Raw genomic sequence first — 26,092 nt, 5'->3', positions numbered from 1 at the left:
GGCTTGGAGGGAAGAAGAGATGGCAGGGCATGGAGGGAAGGAGGAAGGTATGCCAGACCAAGGGAAAAAGGAAGAGGGAAAGGAAGGAGGACATGCCATATGGAACAGAGAGAGAGAGGACAGACACTGGATGGAAAGAGAAGAGAGGGCAGTGAATGGAAGGGGCAAGACAGAGGATGAACAGTACACGGAAGGGGTAGAGAAAGAGAGAGGGAGAGAGACACTGAATGGAAGTCTGAGGGACAGGGGGAGCAGACATTGGAAGGAAGTGGGGAGGAGAAAGAAAAAAGGGCACATGCAGGATTGAGGGAAGAGGATAGAGATAGAAATAAAGATAGACAGACGGGGCCAGGGAGAGACACAGACAGAAAGAATGACAGACAGACAGCGTCCAAGGAGAGAGAGACAAATTTAAAAAAAACCCAGACAGATATCTACGCTAGCACCCGTTATTGTAACGGGCTAAAACACTAGGTGCTACTGGGCCAGGGGAGCAGGGAAGAGGTGCTACTGGGCCGAGGGAGCAATGAAGAGGGATAGGGGGAGCAGGGAAGAGGTGCTACTGGACCGGGGGAGCAGGGAAGAGGTGCTACTGGGCCATGGGAGCAATGAAGAGGGACAGGGGGAGCAGGGAAGAGGTGCTGCTGGACAGGGAAGTGGAGTGGGGAGGGAAATCTTGCTGGTGAGAAAAGGGGGCTCGGGCTGAAAGGGAACAGATGGGAGAAGGGGGCTGCAGGGGGTAAAAATGAGTTTGGAGCTGGGGCTGAAAATAGGGGACATGTGAGGGAAGGAGGCTTTACTAGCACCCGTTAATGTAACGGGTTTAAACACTAGTAGTAAAATATTTCCTTAGATCACCTCTAAATCTAGTTCCCTTTTGCTTTCGTTCTAGGCCCCCTTGTTCAAGAGCACTGAAAGAGGATAACCTCTTGTGTATTTATACCACAAAAATATGTATTTATTATAAGTCTCCCCTCTCGCCTTTCTTCCAAAGTATACTTATTGATATCTTTTAGAAGCCATCTTCTGGACTGACTCCATCCAATTAATATCTTTTTGAAGGTGACATCTCCAGAATTGTACACAGTACTCTAAATAAGGTCTCTCCAGAGACTTAACCAGAGGCATTCTCACATCCTTTTTCCTGCTGGCCATTCCTCTCCATATGCATCCAAGTATCCTTCTAGCTTTCACCATTGCCTTTTCTGCCTGTTTGGCTACCTTAAGGTCATATCATGGGATCACACCAAAGTCAGGATCCTCTGCCATGTAGAAAAAGTACTTTACTCCCCTACACTACTTCAAAATACAGCAGCTAGACTAATTTTCCAACTAAGCCAGTTCGAGAGGTTAGTCTACTGCTGAAAGAATTACATTGGTTACCTGTAAAAGAGAGGATTCAATTTAAAATTGCCTGTATGATTTATAAAGCAATACATGGAGAGAATTTAAATGGACTAGTCTCTTGTTATCAGTTTTACAAATTCCAGATCGACACAGCGTTCAAGCTGACCTTCCCTATCCCTTCACATGTTCACTAGGAAAAGTTGTATGGATCTACCTTTGAATTCCATGGTCCAAATTTTGGAATAGTGTACCATAGTACCTGTGTCAATCAAACTCATATTACCACTTTAAGAAAATGCTGAAGATATATCTCTTCTCTCGTTAAGCCTGTAAATTGCTGTTCATATTTATTGTTCAGTAATTTTATTTTAAACATTGAGTTCTTGTTGAAATTTAGCAGGTTATAAGAAACTATATGGTATTGTAAATTGTATTGGTCGCTTGGGTTTTTGTAGCCTAAATGGGTTACCTTAAATTTTCTAGAATAAATCTTAGCTGCCAAAATCTGGACCATTCAGTCTTTACTAGATCCCTATTCATGTTATCCGCACCATCAGGAGTATCTATTCAATTACAGATTAGGCGTTATCCATAAAGAGGCAAACCTTACCAGACAGCCCTTCAGAAATATTGCTTACAAAATGTTAAAAGGAATCAGACCAAAAACCAAAGCTTCCAGCACACCATTGGTAACATCCCTTTCCTCACAGTGAATTCCATTTACCATTACCCTTATCACCTTCCACTCAACCAGTTTCTAATCCAGTTAGTCACTTTAGAGTCCATACCAAGGGCACTCAGTTTATTTATAGGTCATCTATATGGAACAGTGTTAAAAATTTTACTAAAATCAAAGTACACCACATCTAGCAATACAGTTTTACAAGATTGTTCTGGAAAGGATAGTTTGGAGATAATCATAATAGTTTAATCACCAAAATTTCAAATGATCTCATAGTTAATTAATGTTTATGTTTATTAATATTTGATATACCGCTTAAACATATTACAGATCTAAGCGGTTAGAATAAAATACAGGTACTTAAAACTTCCTTATCTGTCCCAAAGGCTCACAATCTAGCTAAAGTACCCAAACAATTAGTAATATAAAGAAAAAAAATGGAATCACAAAGCTGAATGTTTACCTAGATTGCCTAACACCCTTGCACTGGCCCTACCTCTTCCAACTTCTCTCTCCTAATCTTCATCTTACATTCCCAGTCCTGTCTTGCCTCTCCCTCCCCACTCACTGCTCTACCCAATTGCTCAGTTGATCCTGTCCTTCTCCCATCAAACCCAGTCTTTGCTTTTCTAGTCCCTCCCCAGTCTTAAAGAGCCCATTATCCCACTATCCCTGAGACTCCACTCTGCCTAGCCCCTTAGCTTCCAATCTCCCAAGTCCCCACTCAATTCCCCAGTCCTTTCTCATCCCCTAGCCCTGTGAATTGCAAACTGTGTCCCGCGGTGAGATTGCAAGTGTGCCACGAGGTGCGGCGCCCTGATGGACCTCAGGTCTGACCCAGCAGAGGCACGGCTTATGTTCTTATGTTCTCTCACGGAGAGAGGCATGTCCTGTAGACAGTGAGCCGGTGCCAGCAACTCTCCTCCTCTCCGCGCTTCTCCTGTTGAGCACCCCCCATTCCTCACTGGCAGCCTAGGGCCTGTCTGCAGGGCCTTTGCGCATTCGCAGACATCGGTGTGATATCATCAACGTCCACGCACTTCCGGGTGCCCTCCAGCTACAGCCTGCTGTTTAGCATGCTGCAGCTCCGGATAGTTTGCAAGACATTCCCCTAGCCCAGGGGTCTCAAAGTCCCTCCTCGAAGGCTGCAATCCAGTCAGGTTTTCAGGATTTCCCCCATGAATATGCATGAGATCTATGTGCATACACTGCTTCCAATGCTTATTCATGGGGGAAATCCTGAAAACCCGACTGGATTGCGGCCCTCAAGGAGGGACTTTGAGATCCCTGCCCTAACCCTAGAGTCCCCAGTGTATTCCTGCTCCCAACTCTTTTCTCTCTCATTTCCCTGCTTATACCACCAATTCAATTAAGTCTCTGCTTTCTTGAGATTGCACTGTCCCCAGTCCCTGGTCAGCCCCAAGTCTCCTCTGTACCTGTCATTCCAACCCACACACTCCCTTCCTGATCCGAGTCCTCATTTTCTCCTCTCTCATACCTCTGTCTCCTCCCAATATCTGATTACCACTCTTTCCCCTTCCCTCATACAATCCCCAAATCTACTCCTTCTATATTTACCACAGGACTTTATATATTGAAGAAAGTAACTTCTCTATAAAATTGCATAAAATATTTCTTTTAGGCTCTCAGGCAAGTTGCCCTATTTTTTGTGTTAAAAGTGCATAGGTACAGATCTTTGTGGCTAGCATGACACAGACTTGCACACTGGAAAAAGTAGAATTTTCTGGTACCTAAATCTCTACATATGAGAAAATAGCTGGCCAGAGGTATTGCAAAGGCTCCCTTGGAACTATTTATATTGTTAATATTTTCATTTTATTAGCAAGCTTTACAATAAGAACTTACATTTGATCTTTTCATCCAAATTCCCACGAAGAAATACTGCCAGCCCTTCAATCCATTCTGTCACACTGATGTAACTGTCATTATCTTTGTCAAAGGCACGGAAAACTGGAATAAAAAAATATCTATTCCCAGTATAGCCTATTCAGAAATATGGATTTGGTATTTTTCAAGAAAGAAATACTGTTCTAAATGAATTAAGAAAAACAGAGATGAGAAATCCTTCAGAGAGTCCATAGTCTGTTATTGAGAAAGACATGGGAGAAGCCACTGCTTGCCCTGGATCGGTAGCTTGGGTTTTGGCCAGGTACTAGGGACCTGGATTGGCCACCGTGAAAACAGGCTACTAGGCTTGATGGACCATTAGTCTGACCCAGTAAGGCTATTCTTATGTTCTTTAATCCTATCAATGGGTCAACCATGGAAAAAGGGAGTCAACAAGGTTGAACTCAACAGCTATAACAATCCCATGTAATTACAAAAATAAAAGGGAGAAAAGAGAGTGTGAAAGAGTGCAAAAAAGGAAAATTGCAAAAGCTCAAGAGGAAGAAAAACTGGGGACTCAAAGAGGCTGCCACCATATGGATCTTTTGTGCATACTCAGGACACAAAAAGATCCATAGAAGGGCAGGCTAACCATCAGGATGCCCAGATCTGTAGTTCAGAAGAGCACTGTTTTGTGACAATGAGTAACTGCTATATACAGTGGAATAGTAAGGGGGGCGGACTGCCCCGGGCACTGTCTTTGCGAGGGGTGCCAGCAGCTCTCCTCATCTCCATCCCCCTGCGTGCCTCTTGAAATGTTCACCAGTCCGAGCAGCATCTTCCACTTGCAGCTCGCGTTGGTCTTGCCTCACATCAGTCTTGGCTCACTTCCGTCACTTCCTTGTCGCGGGACCAGACCATGATGTCAGAAGGGAGCCAAGGCCGGCCTAAGCAGCAGGTGGAAGATGCTGCTTGCACCAGAGAACATTTCAAGAGGTACGTGGGGGGGGGGGGCGCATGACATGGCGATGCTGAGCGCCACCGCGCTGGGCATCAACCTTCCTCGCTACACCACAGGCTATACATATCTTATATAGTTTCTGCCCCACTGTGTTGCCCATTGTTCACATAACTCAGTTTTTACCCTTAGTCCTGCATTGTGTTTCTGCATTACATATGGCACAAGTGCCTCTGTGCTTGGAAGTTATAGCTCTGGTAAAGGAAATTATTAGACTCCTGCTAATACCAGAACAGGTGGAAGTGACAATTACGATTCTCGCCATAAGAAGCGGCAGTGGGTTTACTCACTCAAGGTCAAAGCATCTCTAACCTATGAATGATGATTTAGCAGATTATCAACTGGAAAAACCAATGAAAAATTACCTCAAGCTCCTGATAACTCTTACATTTTCTATAATCAAAACCTCAAGGTTATTCAAAAGTGTAGAAGAGAAGGATGAGAGGAGAGGGAGACAAAAGAGAGGGGGTGACTCGCATATCATACTTACACACAGCCTTAAACCTAGTCACTCAGTCACATACATAACTGCATTTACACACTCACCATAGGTGTATGCACATGTAAATATTTACTCACTTGTAGATACCCTCCCCTCCTCCCTATCCATAGCCCCCACATCAAAACTTGCTCTCCACCCATATATTTCACCCATTCCAATTCACTCATGTGTATGTTTAAATATACTGACCCCACCACATACCTTTAGAAACCCCTCAACTTTCCCAGTCACTTAAAGCAACATCCAGTCAGTGGCATGGTAAGGGGGAACTAGCACCATGTTGGTGGGGGCGTTGGCACCCCTCCTCCTCTCCCCCCCTGCTTCTTCCCATTCCTCCCCTCCGTGGACATGCCCCCTTCCCTTCCCCCATACCTCTAGTTGAAGTTATTGTTCGTGATGGTCAACAACGCATTCTTCACGACCCCATCGGCTCTCCCGCTGTCATTTCTGGGTGCCGCACATAGGAAGCAATGTCAGAGGGAGAGCCGCGGGGTCGTGAGGAGCACGTTGTTGACTTCCGCGAGCAACAACTTCAACTAGAGGTTTGGGGGAAGGGAAGGGGGATGCGTATGGCAGGCAGAATCAGGGAAGGAGTGTGTGTGTGGGGGGGGGGGGTGGCACGCGTGGAAGGCAGGATCAGGGAAGGAGAGAGGGTGGAGTGCCACCACTCCAGGCCTCTCACTCTTGCTATGCCACTACATCCAGTCACACATAAAAACTCACCTAATCTATACTCAGTCACCTGTACACACACCCCTTGTACTCACAGATACACACTTGTAAATACCCTTCCTTGAAACCACAACCTGTCTCCAACCTCATTCCACCTGCACCCCCTCCTATTGCTAAAATATCTAATCTTATAAAGAGAAATGCTTCTTTATGTTGTGGTTTTAGCATGAACTTTCCAACTTGAGTATTTCCATCTGGCTGACACAGAGGAGGAGGTAGTTGATTCCTTTGGGATCAGTAGAACAAAAGTTAAAAACAAACAAACCTCAACCCTTAAATCAAATACAACCCTTAAATCAAGGCTCAGCAGTTTGGGAAAGCTCTGCATTCACTACAGCAGGTATTAAAAGCCTTCACATCTAGGATTTTCGAGACCAGGTTTAAGGCATAGTTTGAGGCCTTAACACAGCTAGGAGAGGAACTTTATCTATGTTCACCTGGTTACATGTGCTTTGAATTGTTATTTCTGTTAGGCTTACCTCTGTCCATAATCATGTCGTCTGTCATTTCAAATGTGTTATGCAGTATATTTCTAAACTTGTTCCGATCCAGACCATTCCTAGAAGGCCTTTCACTGGGCTCTCCCATTAGTAGATAAAAAAGCCTGATCAGAGCTTCCATTTCATTTTTATTAACTGTAAAAATAAAGGAAGTTCAAATTGAACTTGGTCTTAAAATTTTATCCTTAGGTTAGCACTTAAATAGGTTAGCACTTAAATTATAACTAGAGACCACAGAAGACCCCAGACAGCAGTTTTTCACAAAGATCTTTTTCTTAAATTTATTTTAAATTATTTGTATACAACTAAGTGGAACAAATATCAACATCTGAAATACTCAGAACAAAACAGTAGACAGTTCAGTAAAGCGGATTCATTTCCCACATTTGCTGAAGATACAGGTGAATTTGCTTACCTAGAGAATGACATGGGGAGAAAATTTGTCCCCGCCCCCACAGATAACCATGTCATTCTTTAGTGTCTATCTCAACCTCAGTCCTTCTACATCAGCATTCGTCAATGCAAAGCTTGAGGGTCAGTGGTTGTGCTCATTCATACTCTGATTCTTATTTGAGCCAAGTATAGGATAATTAAGCCATTGTGACATCACTGATGAGGTTAGACATTGGTGGAGTGAGGCATTATGACATCACAATCTCAGCTCTGGAATATTGCTACTCTTTGGGTTTCTGCCAGGTACTTGGGACCTAGATTGTTGGAAACAGGATACTGGGCTTGATGAACCTTCAGTCTGTCCCAGTATGGCAATGCTTACGGTCTTATGTTCTAACCATCTGGTGTCATTCTTTAGTGTCTATCTCAACCTCAGTCCTTCTAAACCAGCATTCTTCAATTCAAGGCTTGAGGGTCAGTGGCTGTGCCCATTCATATTCTGATTCTTATTTGAGCCATGTATAGGATAATGAAGCCATTGTGACATCACTGAGGTTGGCTCTTAGGCATTTGTGGAATGAGATATTATGACATCACAATATCTGCTCTGGATACCAGAGACTGTCATTCTTTAGTGTCTATCTCAACCTCAGTCCTTCTACACCAGCATTCTTCAAAGCAAGGCTTGAGTGTCAGTGGCTGTGCCCATTCATACTCTGATTCTTCCCTCTCTCCTTAAAGAATGACATGGGGATAGCTTCCCACGGTTAACTGCAGGGACAGATTCTGTCCTTGTGTCATGAAACAGAGGTTCTCTATTGACAGCAGAGCCCCCCCCCCAAGAAATGTATGTCATGATGGTGCCACCTCAGACCTGCTCCTTTCTAGAACTCAGAAAAGTCTGCAAGACTTTCTGAGCATATCCTTCTGTGTGCTCTGCTCTCCTACTTGAAACTGCTACCTTTGTTAGATGCAGGTGTCTCTGGGCCTCCCCTGACTCACTTCAAGAGTTCTCAGTCCCAACCCACAACATACAGAAGCCTTGGCCTTCCCCTGTGATGCTGGCTGATTCTCTTTTTATGTCACTCCCAAAAGCCCACAAGGGATACCAGCACCACTATGGGGCAGAAGTCTCTTTCAACATTGCCAGTCCAATTGCAAATATTCCACCCCTCAGTGCAGACAGCTTCATGCACAGCATAGCCCTGCTTTGCATGACACAGACATTATGGGGCTCATAATCAAAACTTAAATATGTCTAAAAACCTGTCCAAGTTGGCACTTGGACGATCTAAACGACAGGTCGTCCAAGTGCTGATAATTGAAACGGTTTTTTAGACGTATCCAGGGACTTTTTAGGCCTCTGAATCCCGCTGTGCACCCAGAGCTGAAAGGGGCGTTTATGGAGGAGTGGTTAGGGCGGGATGTGGATGGGATGTGGGCTGACCTAAACTTAGTTGTCCTGCAGGGATAATCGAATGTTTGACGAGACTGCCTAGATGGAACTTATACGTTGTGAGTTAGATGATGTAAAGACAGGTATAAGTGCCCAAAAAGAATCCAAAGTGACCAGATAACCACTGCAGGGACAAATTAAAGGCCCACACACACTCCCCCCATGTTCACTGACCCTGTCGCACTCCCCAAAGTTCAGAATAAAAATGTACATACCTGCCTCCAGAACATCAGCACCTGAAATAGGAAAGGCTAGTGGAGCTGCACAGAGGTGGCTTAAGTAGTCTGGAGGGGGGGGGGAGGGGGGCTAGTGAACCAATGAGAGGAGGACCCAGGCCCATAAGCCACTCTAACCACTACATTCATGGTGGAAAATGTGAGCCCACAAAACAACCCAAACCCTACTCTATTGCCATAAAGGTGCCACCTGCAGCCATAAGGCCTATTGGGGGTTGTAAATGGGTGGGTATAGTTGGTTTTGGGGGTATTTTTTTTTGGGGGGGAGGGCTCACCATTACCTATAAGGGAGTTCTGGTGAGATGCTTATGTGGCACACTTTTTGTGAAGTTCACAGCAGTGCTTTGTAAGGTGCCCCACTGCTCTCTTGCCATGTCTGAGTGGCCAGTCCATCACAATGCTGGCGCTTCCCACGTCTAAAAGGTCTTGTTCTGGACGTTTTGGGCTTGGATTGGTCAAGAATATGGTAAAAAGATAGACATAGTGGCAGTCTGGATGATCAAACACCCAGACGTAGATGATTTTCGGGAAAAAAAAAATTTTGGGACATACTTTTTGAGAATGAACATTTTTGCACTGCCGACTTTGGGCGACTAGTGCCCTACGTCTAAATCGGACTTAGAGACATATTTTTTTATTATGCCCCTCTATGCCTCTGGTGCTCTCTGCTGCACACACTCCTCCTGGCACAGATACAAATCTACCTTTTTCTTTACAATACCTCACATCACAGAGAAGAACCCAACACACTCTCTGCATCTCTCCAACTTCAACCCTGCAGCATTTAAATCCAAGCAAGATACTCTCATCTTCCTGAACAAACTAGTACTCCAGAATGTGGGAGAGTGTGGCGCAGTGGTTAAAGCACAGCCTTAGCACCTTGAGGTTGTGGGTTCAAACCTATGCTGTTCCTTGTGACCCTGGGCAAGTCACTTAGTCCCACCATTGCTCCAAGTACATTAGATAGATTATGAGCCCGCTGGAACAGACAGGGGAAAATATTTGAGTACCTGAATAACAATGTAAACTGTTCTGAGCTCCCCTGGGAGAATGATATAGAAAATTGAACAAATAAATGTCCAAAAATCCAACAGTATTGTAATTTCTCCTCAACCTCAGTATAGCTCTGAACACACATACTACTACTTATTTCTATAACACTACTAGACATGTGCACACATCCCTTTCACATAACCCATACCATTCTCCTCCTCAACTTTGTCAGTCAATTCCGCACTACAAAAAAGCCTGGGGCCAGTGACTCTTGGGACTAAGCAGACTCTCCAAAAGCTATGGACTTCTTCTGGTCTACCTTCTGGGCCATCCTCACCAAAATCACAAGTAGATTCTCCACCAAAAGGCTCCTCTTATCTGAAGCTCATAGAAAAGGCTTCTAGAGTCCTCAACATATCTGTATAAGCCCAACCGGGTCCAAGAAATTAGGACACGGTATTCTGAAGCTCCTGGATTCCCCTAGAAACACTGTCATCTTATCTTGAGTATCCACAAAAGCATTGACTTGCAAATGAAAATCTAGCAGATTCCTCTCACAAGAGCTCCAGCCTCTAAAAAGCTTTAAATTAAATATAAAAGTTCAGCCTTCACCTGGCCATAATAAACCCCAGCTCCTTCACCAGTCAGTGATAGTCAAGTGAGCAAAGTTCCCACAATCATTGTCCCAGCTGGAAAAGAACAACAACTTCCTGATTCAGTTAGTTGATGAGGTTTTCAAGCTGCTTTCTTCAAAACATATCACCAGTTCCAGTTAGTACATCTGTGCTCATTTGTACAACAGAAGTATGCTGCCATGAATATTCTCTAAAATAAGGTCAAATTCACCATGTCATGCTTGATCTAGGACATAGTAACATACATAGACAGTGGAACACTTTTTTGTTTGGGGGTGCCAAAAGCTCCACCCCAGAACCCACCCAAGCTCTACCCCAGATCCCACACCCATAATAGCATTAATTGTAATACCATTTTTCCATTAATTTTTAATATATACACACATATAATCTTATTAACAACACATAATGGTTAACCACAAAATTAAACTACAAAAAGCACACTGTATGCTTCTCAACATTCATTCCTACCAGAACACTTGGCCCTGGTCACACATTCAGAACATAGATATCCCCTATGCAAATACAGGACCACAAACTAAAAGTACTAATATATACAAACTAAACCCTAAGATTCAAGACTCTGCATGCAGTACAACCCCAGAGAAACAGAAACAAATGCATTTCTTACTGAACAGTGCAAAATATAGACAGCAAATGTAAATTCTCAAAACTGATACATTTCAATCACTAAATTGAAAATAAAATAATTTCCCCTACCTTTGTTGTCTGGTAATTTTATTTTTCTAACGATCTTTTCCCAATCTCTGACTGTACTTCCTTCTGTCTGTGCTCTTAACTCTGTTTCCAGGGCCTTCTTATCCATTTGCTGTTTTTCTCTCCTTCTTCACTTTTTGCCCTCCATTCATCTTTAGCATTAATTTTTAACATTAAACTTCTTCCATTTTTCTGCTTTCTTCTCAAAATCTATCTACTTTTCCATGTCTTCCCTTCCCATCTATCCATGTGTACTATTTCCTCCCGCTTTCTTCTCCCTTATTCCCATCTATTCATAAGAAGCATTTCTTCTTATATCTTCCCTGCCGCACCCATTGCTGTGCACCATCTCCTCCCTCTGTCTCCCCTTCCCCTCCATCCCTGTGCACCATCTCATCCCTCTCCCATGGTCAGACAACTCTATCTTCTCCCTTCCCCCCTCATATGGTCTGGCATCCTGACTCCCCCACCTACTACCTCCCAGCCGCTGTAATTTAAAATCTTTGGCTCTTCCTGTGTGCCCTCTGTGCTGTGTGAGCATGGTTGCTTCCTACGCCATCCACCACCATGCATCTCTTCAAGGACATCATCATCAACGATGAAATGTTTTCGGACATTTATCCGTGCAAGCTGACCAACGGTGGCCTGTGCTATGAAGTAGAAGGCAAGATTGTCAACAGACAAGAGAGTGATATTGACGATGCTTTAATTGGTGGCAATGTCTCTGCTGAGATCCAAGATGAGTGCACAGAATCGACAGTTGTTACTAGTGTTGATGTAATCCTGAACCATCATCTTCAAGAAACCGCATATTCAAAAGACGCTTACAAACAGTATATCAAGAATTACATGAAAGCAATCAAAGCCAAACTTGAAAAGACAAATCCAGACAGAGTAAAACCTTTCATGATGGGAGCTGCAGATAAAGTCAAAGAGATTCTTTCAAACTTCAAAAACTTCCAATTCTTCACAGATGGACTGGAAGCTGAAAAATGTTAATAAACTTGAGGAAGACTACTCTGGATTACCAATTATAACTGGCTGCTGCTGTTCCTCATCCACATACCACCAGGACTGAGCAATGTCTTCAAGTGGACTGATATTTGAGCTTTTATTTTGACCCTGACTGCAATGAGTGGAGGCATTGTTTTAAAGTGTCATTTAGGATGGTAATAAAATGTGTATAAGCCTAAAAAAAAATAAATCTTTGGGCAGCCAGCAACACAACGAAGCGAGTCTCCTACTGTCAGCCTTCCCCGGAAGTGTTCTTTCTGCAGCACTTCCTCTTCCCACATAGGCAGGATGCTGGGAAGATAGGCTACAAAACCAAATAAACCTAAAACTAAACCTAAACAAATTCATGTTAATAATAGCTTATAGACTTTTGTTTTAGAAAATTATTTAAATATTTTTTAAACTTTGCTAAGCTAACTACTTTCACCGTATTCTCCAATAACAAATTCCAGAGTTTAATTACACACTGAGTGAAGAAATATTTTATCTGGTTTGTTTTAAATGTACTACTTAGTAGCTTTATTGTGCACTCCCTGGCCCTTGTATTTTTGGAAAGCATAAACAAGTGATTCACATTTATCTGTTCCACTTCACTCAGTATTTTATAGACCTCTATCGTATCTTCTCTCTTCTCAAAGCTGAAAACCTCTGGCCTCTTTACCCTTTCCTTATAGGAAAGTTGTCTCATCCCCTTCTCATCACCCTTCTCTGTAGCTTTTCTAATTCCGCTATGGGGCTTATTTTCAAAAAAGAAAAACATCCAAAAAGTGGCACAAAGGGGCAGATGGACATTTTTCTCAACAAACCTTTCCAATTCACTGTTTTCAGAACCTATTTTACATAGTCTAGTTTCTATGCTGTTCATCTGCAGTTCGTCTAAATTAGAGAATGACATGGTGACTGTTTCCTGCAGTAAGCTGAGGAAAACTGCAGCAAACCCGCAGGAACGGGGAAAGATTTGGCTTGTTTGCTGCGAGTTTGGGAACAAGGCTTTTCACTGCCCTGTGGGAGCAGTAAAGGGCCTTATTCTTGCAGTATAGGATGACTGCCGCAAGTCGCCTCCCTCCATATCTGGCCAGCAAGCCCCTCCTTACGATCACGGGCCAAACAGAACCCTCCCCTCCAACAAACCTGTGGCTCCCTTACCTGGTTAGTCCCTTTGTGCCTCCAGCCCTGGCTCTACCAGTATCTTAGAAGCTTCATCGACCGAATAGGCAACATCACAGGCTTGCTCTGGGACCTTCCTCCAGCTGAGTCCCTCCTTCCAATGTAACTTCCGGTGAAACCAGGGAGGGCTGATGACTTGGACATTTATTTTTTTTTTTTTACATATTTGAACATTTAAGAATATGCCCATGCAATGTTCCCTCTAAGGACTGAGTTTATATGAGCAAAAAAAATTTTTTGTGTGTGAGCAAGTTTAGGCATCTTTATAGAATCAGCCCCATTGTGCCTAAGGGGAAATGGGTTGGGATTTATCTAGTCTTTTTGTGGTTAAACATTCAAAGCAGGTTCCATATACTGTATACAGCAGGTACTTTATTTTTTTTTTTGTACCTAGGACAATGAAGGACTTGGCCAGAGTCACAAGGAACAGCACTGGGATTTGATCCCACAACCTCAGGATGCTGAGGCAATAGTTCTACCACTAGGCCATGCCTAAGAGGCATCCCAATAGACAAGTACAATAGTATTTAGATGATCATATAAACTTGGACACAAGTTGATATGATTTTTACACTGGGTCACAATACAGTCTCTGTCAGTCTCCTTGGTGGATGAAATTCTACCAGTTACCAGTTATGGAAAAAATAAACACTGCAGTATTGATCTTTTTAGAAGCTGGCACAAATTCTTATCAAATTGACCATGGATTTTTATAAAGATGATTATCTAAGATTAGAATCAAGAACAGGGTATACTTGTAATTGGTTGTATTCACTTTGTACAACCATTAAAAACTACACAATAGAGAAATTTGCACCCCCAAAAATGGCAAAATTTGGATAAAAAAGTGATATCACATCTTTATGTCATTATATCTTTGCTTCCAGTTGGCCACAAAGGGCGCACCGACACCGATGTGGGCAGCATCCCCAGCTAAGAAGAAGCTAAGAAGGTACGGAGAAAGGGAATGGGCGCCTGCAAGGCAGGAGGTGGGGATGGGAAGAGGGCAGGGGAGGAGCGCCACCGCCCCTGGCACTGCTCGCCCTACGCCACCGAGTCCTGGTCCACTTGATATGGAATGACCCACAAGTGTAAAGGCTCACTTTGGAAAGAATGTGTATTTTTATCAGCAAAATAAAAATCTTTATGTTTGTTTTTAATGTTAATTTTTGGGTTATAACAATCTAGGATATGACATTGAGACATTTCCCATGTCATCACATTATAGTTGTAATAAAACTTAATTATTAATTATAAGTAAAGTGCTCAGACCCTTCAACCAAACTGTTTAATGATGACACTAAACTATGGCTGCCGTTGGAACCATCACCGCCTTTACTGTTCCAATGCCTACTCTCTTATGTCACACCGATATTCACAGTGGACTGAAACGAGGTATGAAAAGCTCTGAGTTAGAAAGTGCCATGACTTGTGACCCCTCCTGAGGAAGAGTGCAAAACTCAAGTCGGGGGGCCATTTTACTCAAATGGCTTTTTGCTGCATTCACTTATGAGCAGTAGCACCTACAAAAGTTTCATTATATGGCTGCCGAAAGTGTATTCTTTAAGCCTCCCCAACATCATATAAGGATAAGTTTGTTCCAGCTTTTCTTATCTTGTTTCAGTCCACTGTGAATATTGGTGTGGCATAAGAGGGTAGGCATTGGGACAGTAAAGGCAGTGATGGTCCCAACGGCAGCCATAGTTTAGTAACATCACTAAACAGTTTGGTTGAAGGGTCTGAAAACTTTACTTATAATTAGTAATTAAATTTTATTAGAGCTGTGATAACAGTGGTACATTGTTATATCATCACAGAATTTAAATATATCTCCCTAGAAGGCAGAACAATCACATTATAGCTGACAGACCATCCCTTGAAATTATAAAGCCACTTGGTTGTCTGTGGCTTATATTTCATCACAACAGAAGATATTGAAATATTTAAGACTTTTGAATCAACTTGTTGACAACTTTTATCAAGAGATTGTATGAAGATAAATGACTGTAATTGTATAATCATATAGTTAATGGTCTGCTTCATGTAACGTCTGGCTCACTTTCTTTATTAGTTACTGTAATTGACATTGAGTTCTGTAATGAGATTTTACATGATAAAGCTGATATTGTTGAGCACAATTTTTCTTGTTTTACAGCTAACCTATTGGAGACTATTTGAAATTATAGAACTATTGCAGCTAGTTCATGCTAAAAGGATAATCCAGTTTCGGTTTTGCTCCATTACATGCATAGGGTTGTAATGCAGTCTAAGAGAAATCAATAGCACAAGCAGAATGACAACTCTGCCTGCAACCGAGTGGAACCAGAACTGAATTAGGCTGTTTGGTCTACTTGGGTAACTCCTATAATACATCGAGAGGAGGCATTCAAAATAAAACCAATAATAATAATAACCCGTGGATGAGCGGGCAGCCAGTACTCACAGTGCCTGACCGTTCTGTGCAAAGAATCCGTCAGCTTCTGCATATTCTTTCTGCTCATGCGGAACGTTTGCGGCTGAAACATGGTGGCGCCGGAGAATCCCTGATCTGCTCCAAATCCTCTCCATTCCCCTCGGTGCCCGCCCACAAGCACAACAAGCTGTAACCACAGCAACTCGCCTACGTCACAGAACACCTATCGGAAGCCGCTCTGCTTGATGGGGCTCCCGCAGCCTATGACATTCCAGCCAAATTGACCTCATTCATGGGCAGGGTCCAGAGTTGCCAATTGCGCGGATTTTCAGCGCAATTTTTGGCGTTAGCGGGTTGAAGATTTTTTTTTTTTGGGGGGTGGGGGCTATTTTGTTGCAGTATGTGCGGTATTCATGATGCTCCAAACTTCAGTCAGATAGATGTTCCCTACTGTATTTTGGACTTTCAAGTTTCATTGTAATGATCCAATAGCTTCTCTCAGTACTACTACTACCACTAAAGTATTTATAATTTCTATAGCGCTGAAAGGCCTACGCAGCGTTGTACATTTAACATTCAGTAGACGGTCCCTGCTCAGAAGAGCTTACAATCTAATTTTGACGGTTCATAGACAATTGCGCGCAAGACAATCGTGCAGACAACTCAGCGTGAGACAACTTAGCGCGAGACAAATGAGCGGAAGACAATTGAGCGTTAAGACAAGTGAGCGCAAAGACAACCGAGCGTGAGACAACTCGGCGCAAGCAACTGAGTGCAAGACAACTGAGCGCAAGACAACTTGGCGCAAGCAACTCAGCACAAGACAACTCAGCGCAAGACAACTCAGCGCCAGCAACTGAGCGCAAGACAACTGAGCGCAGGACAACTCGGCGCAAGCAACTGAGTGCAAGACAACTGAGCGCAAGACAACTCAGCGCCAGCAACTGAGCGCAAGACAACTCAGCGCAAGACAACTCAGCGTCAGCAACTGAGTGCAAGACAAATCAGCGCCAGCAACTGAGCGCCAGACAACTGAGCGCAAGACAACTCAGCGCCAGCAACTGAGCGCAAGACAAATCAGCGCCAGCAACTGAGCGCAAGACAACTCAGCGCCAGCAACTCAGCGCAAGACGGAAGCACGCGCCAAAGAAAAAGGGGGTTTTGTTGGGGAAGCCCCACAGTTTACTTAATACATATCACAGCAGCGTTGTGGGGTGTTTGGAGGGTTGTAACTTCCCTCATTATATTGGAAACTTAACTGTTTCCCTGTTTTTTAGGGAAAAAGTGAAGTTTTCAGTAATATGTGTGGAGTTACATTCCCCCAAACACCCCACAATGCCCCCACAACGAGGCGCAATCTGTATAAAGTAAAGTGGGGGGTTTCCCCCTCCACACCCCCGTTGACCTTAAAAATATTAATTTTGTTCGGCATGTGCCTCCGAGCTGCGCTCAGTTGTCTGCGCGTGGCCTTTGTCCTGGCGTGGTCTTGACCTGATACTGTTAAAGCAGAGATGATAGGAATGGGAGAGGGACAAGGACAGCAACATAACTCAAAGGGACAGGATGGTGAAATTTAGTTCCTGTGTCCCTGTGTCATTCTCTATTTGGAAAAAGAGTTTAATAAATCAAAGTAACAGGGTGGCCAGGTTACCCAGTTCCAGGCTGCAGATTTTGGGATAGTTCTAAGTTTTTGACCCATGTGTTTTTGTCCCGTTACCAGACACATTCATTGGGGACTGTGAGACCTGTAATAGTGGAAGGTAAATGGGCATAGTGGGTGTTTGCATTGGGGTCATAATGAAATGCCCATAGTCTGATGCCTGCAGTGTCTATTCATCTGATCCATCTGTCAAATGCAAAGTTTCATTATTTCTGTTTGTCTTGCATGATATGTTTGTTGTATGAATTGTTAAAATTTTGTAAAGCTGAATTTGCTTAATGATCTTTACATGACAGAATATATGTTTAAAGTGTTTATGAAGATCATTATCTCGTTTTCTTTGTTTAAATCGTTATTCATGTTCAAACTTACAAGTGTCTTCACGCTCAGTTGTCTTCAGGCCCAACAGATTTCAAAGATTAAATACAAGCTTCACTGCCCCCCCCTCCCCCCCCCCGAATAAAACCCAAACAAAACTGTCCACAATTTGTTTGCAGCCTTCTAGTTATTGATTTTATGAAGTGTTTTAATATGTTAAAAGATAATAATAACCAATTTGTTAAATGGCAACCGTAGTCATTATAAGTCATTATAAGTTCATAATGTCATTGGACTTTGTGAGTTTAAAATAAATTCTGGAATCAATAGTTGTATTATAATGTTTTTATTTCTGGGTAACTGCATTATTGAAGAAAGCATAATACAGTGAACATATAGAATGGATAACATAGGTCCCCCAGGGCAAAGTTAAATGCAAAGTAAGTATTATTGAACACAAGTAAACATGATGTGAACAGCAAATAATAACATTGAATGATAAAGATCATTATAAGAAGTTTGAAATTGAAAAGACAATTACATGGTCTAAAAATAGGATGATGATGAGGGCGAAAGCATAAATTCACAGAAAGAGAAGTATTCTGTATGCTTGAGATTCAGTGTTTGAACTGGAGGATGTAAAAGATTATATACATACAAAAGTATAGTACATATACACATATAGAGTACTTTTCTGTCAATGAGAAAGTATTTTTCCTCATCAAGGGCAAGCACAGGAATATTGGAGAATTGAACATTAAAAGCAGTCGTAAATTGAAAAGACAATTATTGTTACACATCCTCACTCTTATCTGAAGAAATAAATGCATGTTGTGTCAGAAGTATATGAAGACCTGTTAATGCTTAAAAAAATTCTTAGTCAACAGAGATATTATGACTGCAAGGGTAAGCACAGGAACATTGTAGAAATTGATAGGGAGTGGATGAAACTCCAGTGCGAAAGCCTAAAGTCACAGAAAGGGAAGTATCCTGTATGCTTTAGTTATAAAATAGTTAAGCCTTGAGCTTCAGTGTTTGAACTGGAGGATGTAAAAGGCTATGAACTTTAAAAGATCATATATAGAGATACATACATAAATCTAGTCCATATATACATATTGAGTACTTCTTGTTCAATGCTAAAGTATTGTTCCCCATCAAGTATAGGAACATTTGAAAAATGGACAGTGTGGAGAAAACTGACTCTTTGGCTCTCATTTAGTCAGTGTGTGAGTGTTTGTGTGCAGTGTGAGCCACAGTGTGAGCCACAATAGTGGTTGCTGAAACAGGGGTGGTTGGTGGTGAGGTACTTAGATTAACTGAGTACTTTGCAAAAATGTCATAGATTCAGAGAAGATGGCTTTGTGCACAAGCACAAATTCTCCAAGCGTGAAGTACTCTGATTAACTGAGTACATGTCGCTCAATGCTAAACTGCTGTTCCCCATCAAGGGGAAAGATAGAAATATAGGTGAAATGGACTGGGCCTGTGGGAAACTGGCGCACCTGTTCAATTCTAGTGCCTTGACACTGCACTCAGGAAGTACTTAGATTAACTGAGTACTTTGCACAAATGTCATAGATTCAGAGAAGATGGCTTCCTATTATGGATTTTGTGTGCACAAGAACACATTCTCCAAGCGTGAAGTACTCTGATTAACTGAGTACATGTCGCTCATTGCTAAACTGCTGTTTCCCATCAAGGGGAAAGGTAGAAATATAGGTGAAATGGACTGGGCCTGTGGGAAACTGGCGCACCTGTTCATTGCTAGTGCCTTGACACTGCACTCAGGAAGTACATATTAAATACATGCTATTACTTCAGGAGACCAGAGACCCTGTTTTATTAATGGTAAGTAGTTCTGGATTTAAAGCAAACTAAATGCGCATCTCCTTACAAGAGGCATACAGGAATATGGGTGACTAAAATTACGCCCGGTGTACACCTTATACAGCAATCACATTGTGTGTGCACGAAAGGAAAGATGTTAACATATCACCTCTATGCATTTCATCTAATTTATACTTAAAGGATTAAGAATGATAAGTGTTCTACTCTATTAAAAACATCTCTAAACAAGATAACCTGTCAATCTTCTAGCGTTACAAATTCTAGTTGACACAGCCATGTAAATTTAAACTTATGTTTGATAAGGTTTTGCATTTATCCTGTACGCAGTTGTGCTTTATTTTCAATAAACTGTATATTAAAATGCCTTTTTAAAAGTATCAAAGATATGATGTCACATTTTTCTGATCATCAAAGGAGATCTGGCAAGCCAAGTCCAGACATGGGAGCTGAGACGGTAGGAGGCAGGCGAGTCATGATGCTGGAGACATGAATTGTGAAGTTGTAGTCACAGCTGCTGCAACACAGGAGGCTGGAGGGCAAAGAAAACACTGTTGTCAGAGAGGAGAGAGAGAGGGAGGGTGAGAGAGGGAGGGAGGGAGAGAGAGCCACTCACAGGAGGATTGAAGATCCCACGAGACGGTAGGAGGCAGGCGAGTCGAGTCATGATGCTGGAGACTGTAGGTGGAGTGGGGTGGGTAAGTTGGGAACGGATGTGAAGGGGTGGGAGTGTGGAGGGGGGTGGATGAAAAGGGGAGGAAGAAAGGGAGGGAGTTGTTTTATTACTTTTTTTGTATTTTTTTCTGGGAGTGCTAAGGGCAGGAGGGGGAGGGAGTGAGGCAGGGGGAGGAAGAAGGGGAGGGAGTTGTTTTTTTTCTTTTTTTGTATTTTTTTCTGGGAGGGCTAAGGGCAGGAGGGGGAGGGAGTGAGGCAGGGGGAGGGAGTTGTTTTTTTTCTTTTTTTGTATTTTTTTCTGGGAGGGCTAAGGGCAGGAGGGGGAGGGAGTGAGGCAGGGGGAGGAAGAAGGGGAGGGAGGAGTGGTGACAAGAGGGTGCAGCTCCCTCGGTAACAGCGGGAGCCATTCACGGGGTGGGCGGGGTGGGAGAGGCACCACGAAGTGCTGCAAGCAAGACCTGTAGTGCCCCTGTCACGTCACGGATGTTTCTGACGGACTCCTCTGCAAAGTCATAGAAACATAGAAATAGACGGCAGATAAGGGCCACGGCCCATCTAGTCTGCCCACCCCAATGACCCTCCCCTACCTTTCTCTGTGAATATATCCCACGTGTCTATCCCATTTGGCCTTAAAATCAGGCACGCTGCTGGCCTCAATAACCTGACTATTCCAGCGATCAACCACCCTTTCAGTGAAAAAGAATTTCCTGGTGTCCCCGTGCAGTTTCCCGCCCCTGATTTTCTATGGATGCCCCCTTGTTGCTGCGGGACCCTTGAAAAAGAAGATATCTTCTTCCACCTCGATGCGGCCCGTGAGATACTTGAAAGTCTCGATCATGTAACCCCTCTCTCTGCGTTCCTCAAGTGAGTACAGCTGCAACTTATCCAGCCGTTCCTCGTACGGGAGATCCTTGAGTCCCGAGACCATCCGGGTGGCCATTCTCTGGACCGACTCCAGTCTCAGCATCCTTACGGTAATGCGGCCTCCAGAATTGCACACAGTATTCCAGGTGGGGCCTCACCATGGATCTATACAATGGCATAATGACTTCAGGCTTACGGTTGACGAAACTCCTGCGTATGCAACCTATGATTTGCCTTGCCTTGGATAAAGCTTGCTCCACTTGATTGGCAGTCTTCATGTTCTCACTGACGATCACCCCTAAGTCTCGTTCTGCTTCAGTTCTTGTTAGGATCTCTCCATTAAGGGTGTAAGTCTTGCATGGATTTTGGCTGCCCAGGTGCATGACTTTGCATTTTTTGGCATTGAAGCTGAGTTGCCAGGACCTAGACCAGCGCTCCAGTAGGAGTAGGTCGTGCATCATGTTGTCGGACATTGAATTTATGCCTGTTGTGCTTTTGCCCACTACATTGCTTAGTTTGGCGTCATTGTCGAATAATGTTATTTTACCTCTCAGCCCTTCTGCCAAGTCTCTTATAAAGATATTGAATAGGATCGGGCCCAGGACCGAGCCCTGCGGCACTCCACTGATTACCTCCGTCATTTCAGAGGGGGTGCCATTCACCACTACCCTCTGAAGCTTACCTCCAAGCCAGTTCCCAACCCATTTCGTCAATGTGTCGCCCAATCCTATAGAACTCATCTTGCTCAGCAACCTGCGGTGTGGTACGCTATCGAATGCTTTACTGAAGTCCAGGTATATGATGTCCAGGGACTCCCCAACATCCAGCTTCCTCGTCACCCAGTCAAAGAAACTGATCAGGTTGGATTGGCAGGATCTCCCCTTAGTAAATCCATGTTGACGGGGATCCCGTAGATTCTCCTCATTCAGGATCGTATCCAATTGGCGTTTGATTAGAGTTTTCATTAGTTTGCACACTATTGATGTGAGACTCACCGGTCTGTAGTTTGCTGTCTCCATCTTGGAGCCTTTCTTGTGGAGTGGAATGACGTTAGCCGTCTTCCAGTCCAACGGGACGTTACCCGTACTAAGGGAGAGATTGAAGAGCGCGGATAGCACAACTCCCTGAGCACCCTGGGGTGTAGGTTGTCAGGCCCCATTGCCTTGTTAACCTTAAGCTTTGACAGCTCGCAGTAGACACCGCTGGGTGTAAACTCAAAATTACTAAACGGGTCACCTGCGTCAACCCTTGTCTATAGCTGAGGGCCGAGTCCTGGCACCTCGCGGGTGAAGACTGAGCAGAAGTATTCATTTAACAGTTGGGCTTTTTCCGAGTCCGCTTCTACATAGTCTCCGTCTGGTTTCCTAAGAAGTACTATCCCGCCTGAGTTCTTATTTCTGTCACTGATATACCTGAAGAAGGATTTATCTCCTTTCTGGATGTTCTTCGCTAGAGACTCCTCCATGCGGAATTTGGCCTCCCTAACTGCTGTTTTGACGGCTTTTGACTTGGCCAGATAGACTTCCCTAGAGTCCTGTTTCCCTGATTGTTTGTAAGAGATGAATGCTTTTTTCTTCTCCTTGATGAGGTCCGAAATCTCCGCAGAGAACCACTGTGGCTTATTGTTCCTTCGCCGTTTACTTACTGATTTAATATAGCGGTTTGTTGCTTCTTGTATGGTGGCTTTCAAAGTCAACCACATTTCTTCCACGTTATCAGTTTCTGCTTGGCTTTGTAGCGCCTGGTGAATAAAGTCTCCATTTCTTTGAAGTTTGTGTCCTTGAATTTGAGGACCTTGGTCAGTGTGGTAGATTTAGTGAAACCTTTCCTGAGATTGAACCATACCATGTTGTGGTCACTGGAGGCCAATGTGTCACCCACCGTGACCTCTGTGACACTTTCTCCATTGGTAAGTATCAGGTCCAGAATTGCCTGATCCCTTGTTGGTTCCAACACTAGTTGCCTGAGTCTTGCTCCCTTCATAGAGTTTAATAGCCTCCTGCTGCTGCCGGAAGCAGAGGAAAGCATGTCCCAATCCACATCAGGCATGTTGAAGTCACCTAACAATACTGTGTCCCCACGCAAGGTGATATTCTCTATATCTCCAACTAATTCCATATCTAGGTCATCCTGTTGTCTTGGGGGTCTGTATATTACGCCAAGATACAGGCATTTGTCCTTCCCTCTGGCCAAATTTACCCAAAGGAATTCCCCAGTGTAGTGGACATCTGTGATTCTGGTGACCTTAATGTCATCTTTAGTATATAATGCTACACCTCCTCCCATTTTGCCCTCCCTGTCCCGGCGAAGCAAGTTGTAACCCGGTATGACTATGTCCCACCCGTGGGAATCCGTGAGCCAGGTCTCAGATATCGCCACCACATCCAGGTCAGCATTCCTCATTTCTGTTTCTAATTCCAGGATCTTGTTTCCCAGACTGTGGGCGTTTACGTACATAGCCCTCCATGTTGTATGTTTGTTATGTCTCAGTGGGGATGTTCCCGCTTGAGCTACTTGGACACCTTTAGCATTATTCGCATGTTTTGTACTTTCCCTAGACCCAGAGTTACAACATGCACCTATCCTGGACTCCCCAGACCCAGAACTACAGTGTGTTCCTATCCCAGACTTGGAAATGTGTGTACCCTGGGGGGGTATTCCTGCTTGGGCTACTTGAACTCCTTTAGTACAATTTGCAATGTGTGTTCTCTCACTGGACCCAGAATTACAATGTGTACTCCCCCTAGACCCAGAATTACAATGTGTACTCCCCTTAGACCCAGAATTACAATGTGACCCAGAATTATGTGAGCCAACCCCAGACTCAAAAGTGTGTATACTCTCCCCTGACCCAGATCGGTGTTTACTTATCTTAGTCTCAAAAAAGTATTGGCAGCTTAGCTCGCCAGGTAGGTTGTTTGTGCCCGTACCCTCCCCTAACTTACCTAGTTTAAAGCCCTGTGTAGTAGGCGGGCTAGACGGTGTCCAAGGACGTTCTTCCCTCTTCTGGTCAGGTGTAACCCGTCTGGTCCCTGTAGTCTTGCATGTGCTGCACCTCTGCTAAGATGGTAGCCACCGCCGTGTAAATGTTCTCCGCTGTTACTGATCTGGGCGGAGGATCTGTGTTTGTGGCAGCATGAGCCACAATAGTGGTCGCTGCAACAGGGGTGGTGGCCGGTGCAGGGTTGGTCCCACAATCTCTGATGGAGGGTCGGAGGGAGGCAAAACAGGTGGGACAACGGTTGGGGCTTTGAATGGGGAGGGGGGATGTTGACATAGGCGGGGAGGAGGAGGGGGATGCCAATATATCTGCAATGAAAAAGAGCATTAAAAGCAGGTGGACATGGTCTTGGCAGATAAAGTGTACAGTGGAAGCATCTATGAGACAAACTTGGTTCTTTTTGTTACATATGAATAAACCTAAGCATTTGATATTATATTAAGAAAATTCAATTGATATCTTAAATCTTAAATGTGTTTATTAATTGTACACTTGATGTACGTTTTAAAAATGAATAAAATATTTTAAAATAAAAAATTACAGAATCAAAATATCGGAACACTTACCGGACTGGATAGAGAGGTCGCTAAATCTGTCCAGGATGGGGGTTGAGGGAGGACTCATGGAGATACGTGGGAGGGCTGGGGGAGAGGTGATGACAGAGGGTCGATTTTCAGGGAAAAGTTGAAGGCAGAACTGGGGTTTAGGGGGTGGGAGGGAGGGGGAACTGGGCATTGGGAATGAAGGGACAGGGCAGGGTTTGGGCCGTTTTCGTAGGGGGATCCTAGAGGGTGGTCTAGGGCGTCGGTGGGGGAAGTGGGACGTGACTGGGCGGAGGTGGAAGGGGGTTGGGAAGTTGGACGGGGCCAGGCAGAGGTGGAAGGGGGTTGGGACGTTGGACGGGGCTGGGCAGAGGTGGAAGGGGGTTGGGACATTGGACGGGGCTAGGCAGAGGTGGAAGGGGGTTGGGACATTGGACGGGGCTGGGCAGAGGTGGAAGGGGGTTGGGACGTTGGACGGGGCTGGGCAGAGGTGGAAGGGGGTTGGGAAGTGGGGCGTCTGCGTGGGATAAGGAACAGCCGGTCAGGGATAGGGGTATCTTCCTCTTCCTCCTTCTCCTCCTCCTCCTCCTCACTCGCATCTGAAGACATAAATGCATGTAGTGTCAGAAGTATATGAAGAACTGTTAATGTTTAAAATACATTATTAGTCAACACAGATATTATGACTGCACACCTTATACCCACCCAATATTTTACTGTAACATACCTGGGGTGTTGTCCAGATTCCGCCGGACAGCCCGCACCCATGCAGGGTGATGTAGCCTGAGCTCTCGGGCTTTTTTCTTCAAATCCTCAACCTATTATATAATGGAGAGACATGAGTGAGCCATGATATATATATGGGATATGTTAAAGCAAGGTTAGGCAACTTCAGTCCTCGAGCCCCGTATTCCAGTCCGGGTTTCAGGATTTCACCAATAAATATGCATTGAAAGCAGTGCATGGAAATAGATTCCAAGCATATTCATTGTGGAAATTCTGAAAACACGACTGGAATACAGCTATTTAACTCAAACAAGTAAATGAGAGACACCATTATCAACTGCGCAATTTTTCAGCAGATGCATGATGACGCAGTGCGCGATTTCATGAGATGCGTATCCATTATTTCCTTCCGCACCAAAAAAAAAAAATTTCTCCGCGCCAATTCGTCAGCGCGCAATTGTCTATGAACAACATGTATTTAATAAATACTTATGGAGCGCGGTGTTATAGCGCGGGCGTTGAACAGGTGTGCCAGTTTACCCCAGGCCCTGTCCATTTCACCGATATTTCACCGTTTCCCCTTGACGGGGAACAGCAGTTTCGCATTGAGCGTGAAGTACTCAGTTAATGTGAGTATTTCACGCTCGGAGAAGTTGGGCTTCCGCCCACGAAAACCTGAATAGGATGCCATCTTCTCTGTGAATCTATGACGTTTTTGCAAAGCTTATATACCAGTCACATGATCAATGGTGTGTGAATATCATGAGATTTCCCTTTTTCAGCGCTGCTATTGGTTATCTAAAAC

At 44.0% G+C, this 26,092-nt stretch overlaps 2 protein-coding genes across 2 annotated transcripts in view; one reads left to right on the top strand and one right to left on the bottom strand.

Annotated features, from left to right (window-relative positions):
- Positions 1-15,820, bottom strand: part of EFCAB1 (EF-hand calcium binding domain 1) — a 35,932-nt gene extending 20,112 nt beyond the window's left edge. The window contains exons 1-3 of the mRNA XM_033931143.1: positions 15,684-15,820; positions 6,609-6,764; positions 3,896-4,000 (exon numbers count right to left, since the gene is read on the bottom strand). Coding sequence (XP_033787034.1) covers positions 3,896-4,000; positions 6,609-6,764; positions 15,684-15,765 — 343 coding nt within the window. The 5' untranslated portion in view covers positions 15,766-15,820. The remainder of the gene's footprint in view (positions 1-3,895; positions 4,001-6,608; positions 6,765-15,683) is intronic.
- On the top strand, positions 11,612-12,263 carry LOC117354164 (translationally-controlled tumor protein homolog). The gene has a single exon (XM_033931144.1). It carries the CDS (start codon positions 11,627-11,629, stop codon positions 12,056-12,058), a length of 432 nt encoding a protein of 143 aa, XP_033787035.1. The 5' UTR covers positions 11,612-11,626; the 3' UTR covers positions 12,059-12,263.
- Positions 15,821-26,092: the final 10,272 nt, after the last annotated feature.

This window comes from Geotrypetes seraphini, chromosome 2, assembly GCF_902459505.1.
Source record: "Geotrypetes seraphini chromosome 2, aGeoSer1.1, whole genome shotgun sequence".
NCBI classification, from domain to species: Eukaryota; Metazoa; Chordata; class Amphibia; order Gymnophiona; family Dermophiidae; genus Geotrypetes; species Geotrypetes seraphini.
This window is presented reverse-complemented; position numbering and strand designations above follow the sequence as displayed.

Excerpts from the sequence above, each read along its gene's own strand:
- LOC117354164 (XM_033931144.1), top strand. The coding sequence starts at position 11,627 with ATGCATCTCTTCAAGGACATCATCATCAACGATGAAATGTTTTCGGAC.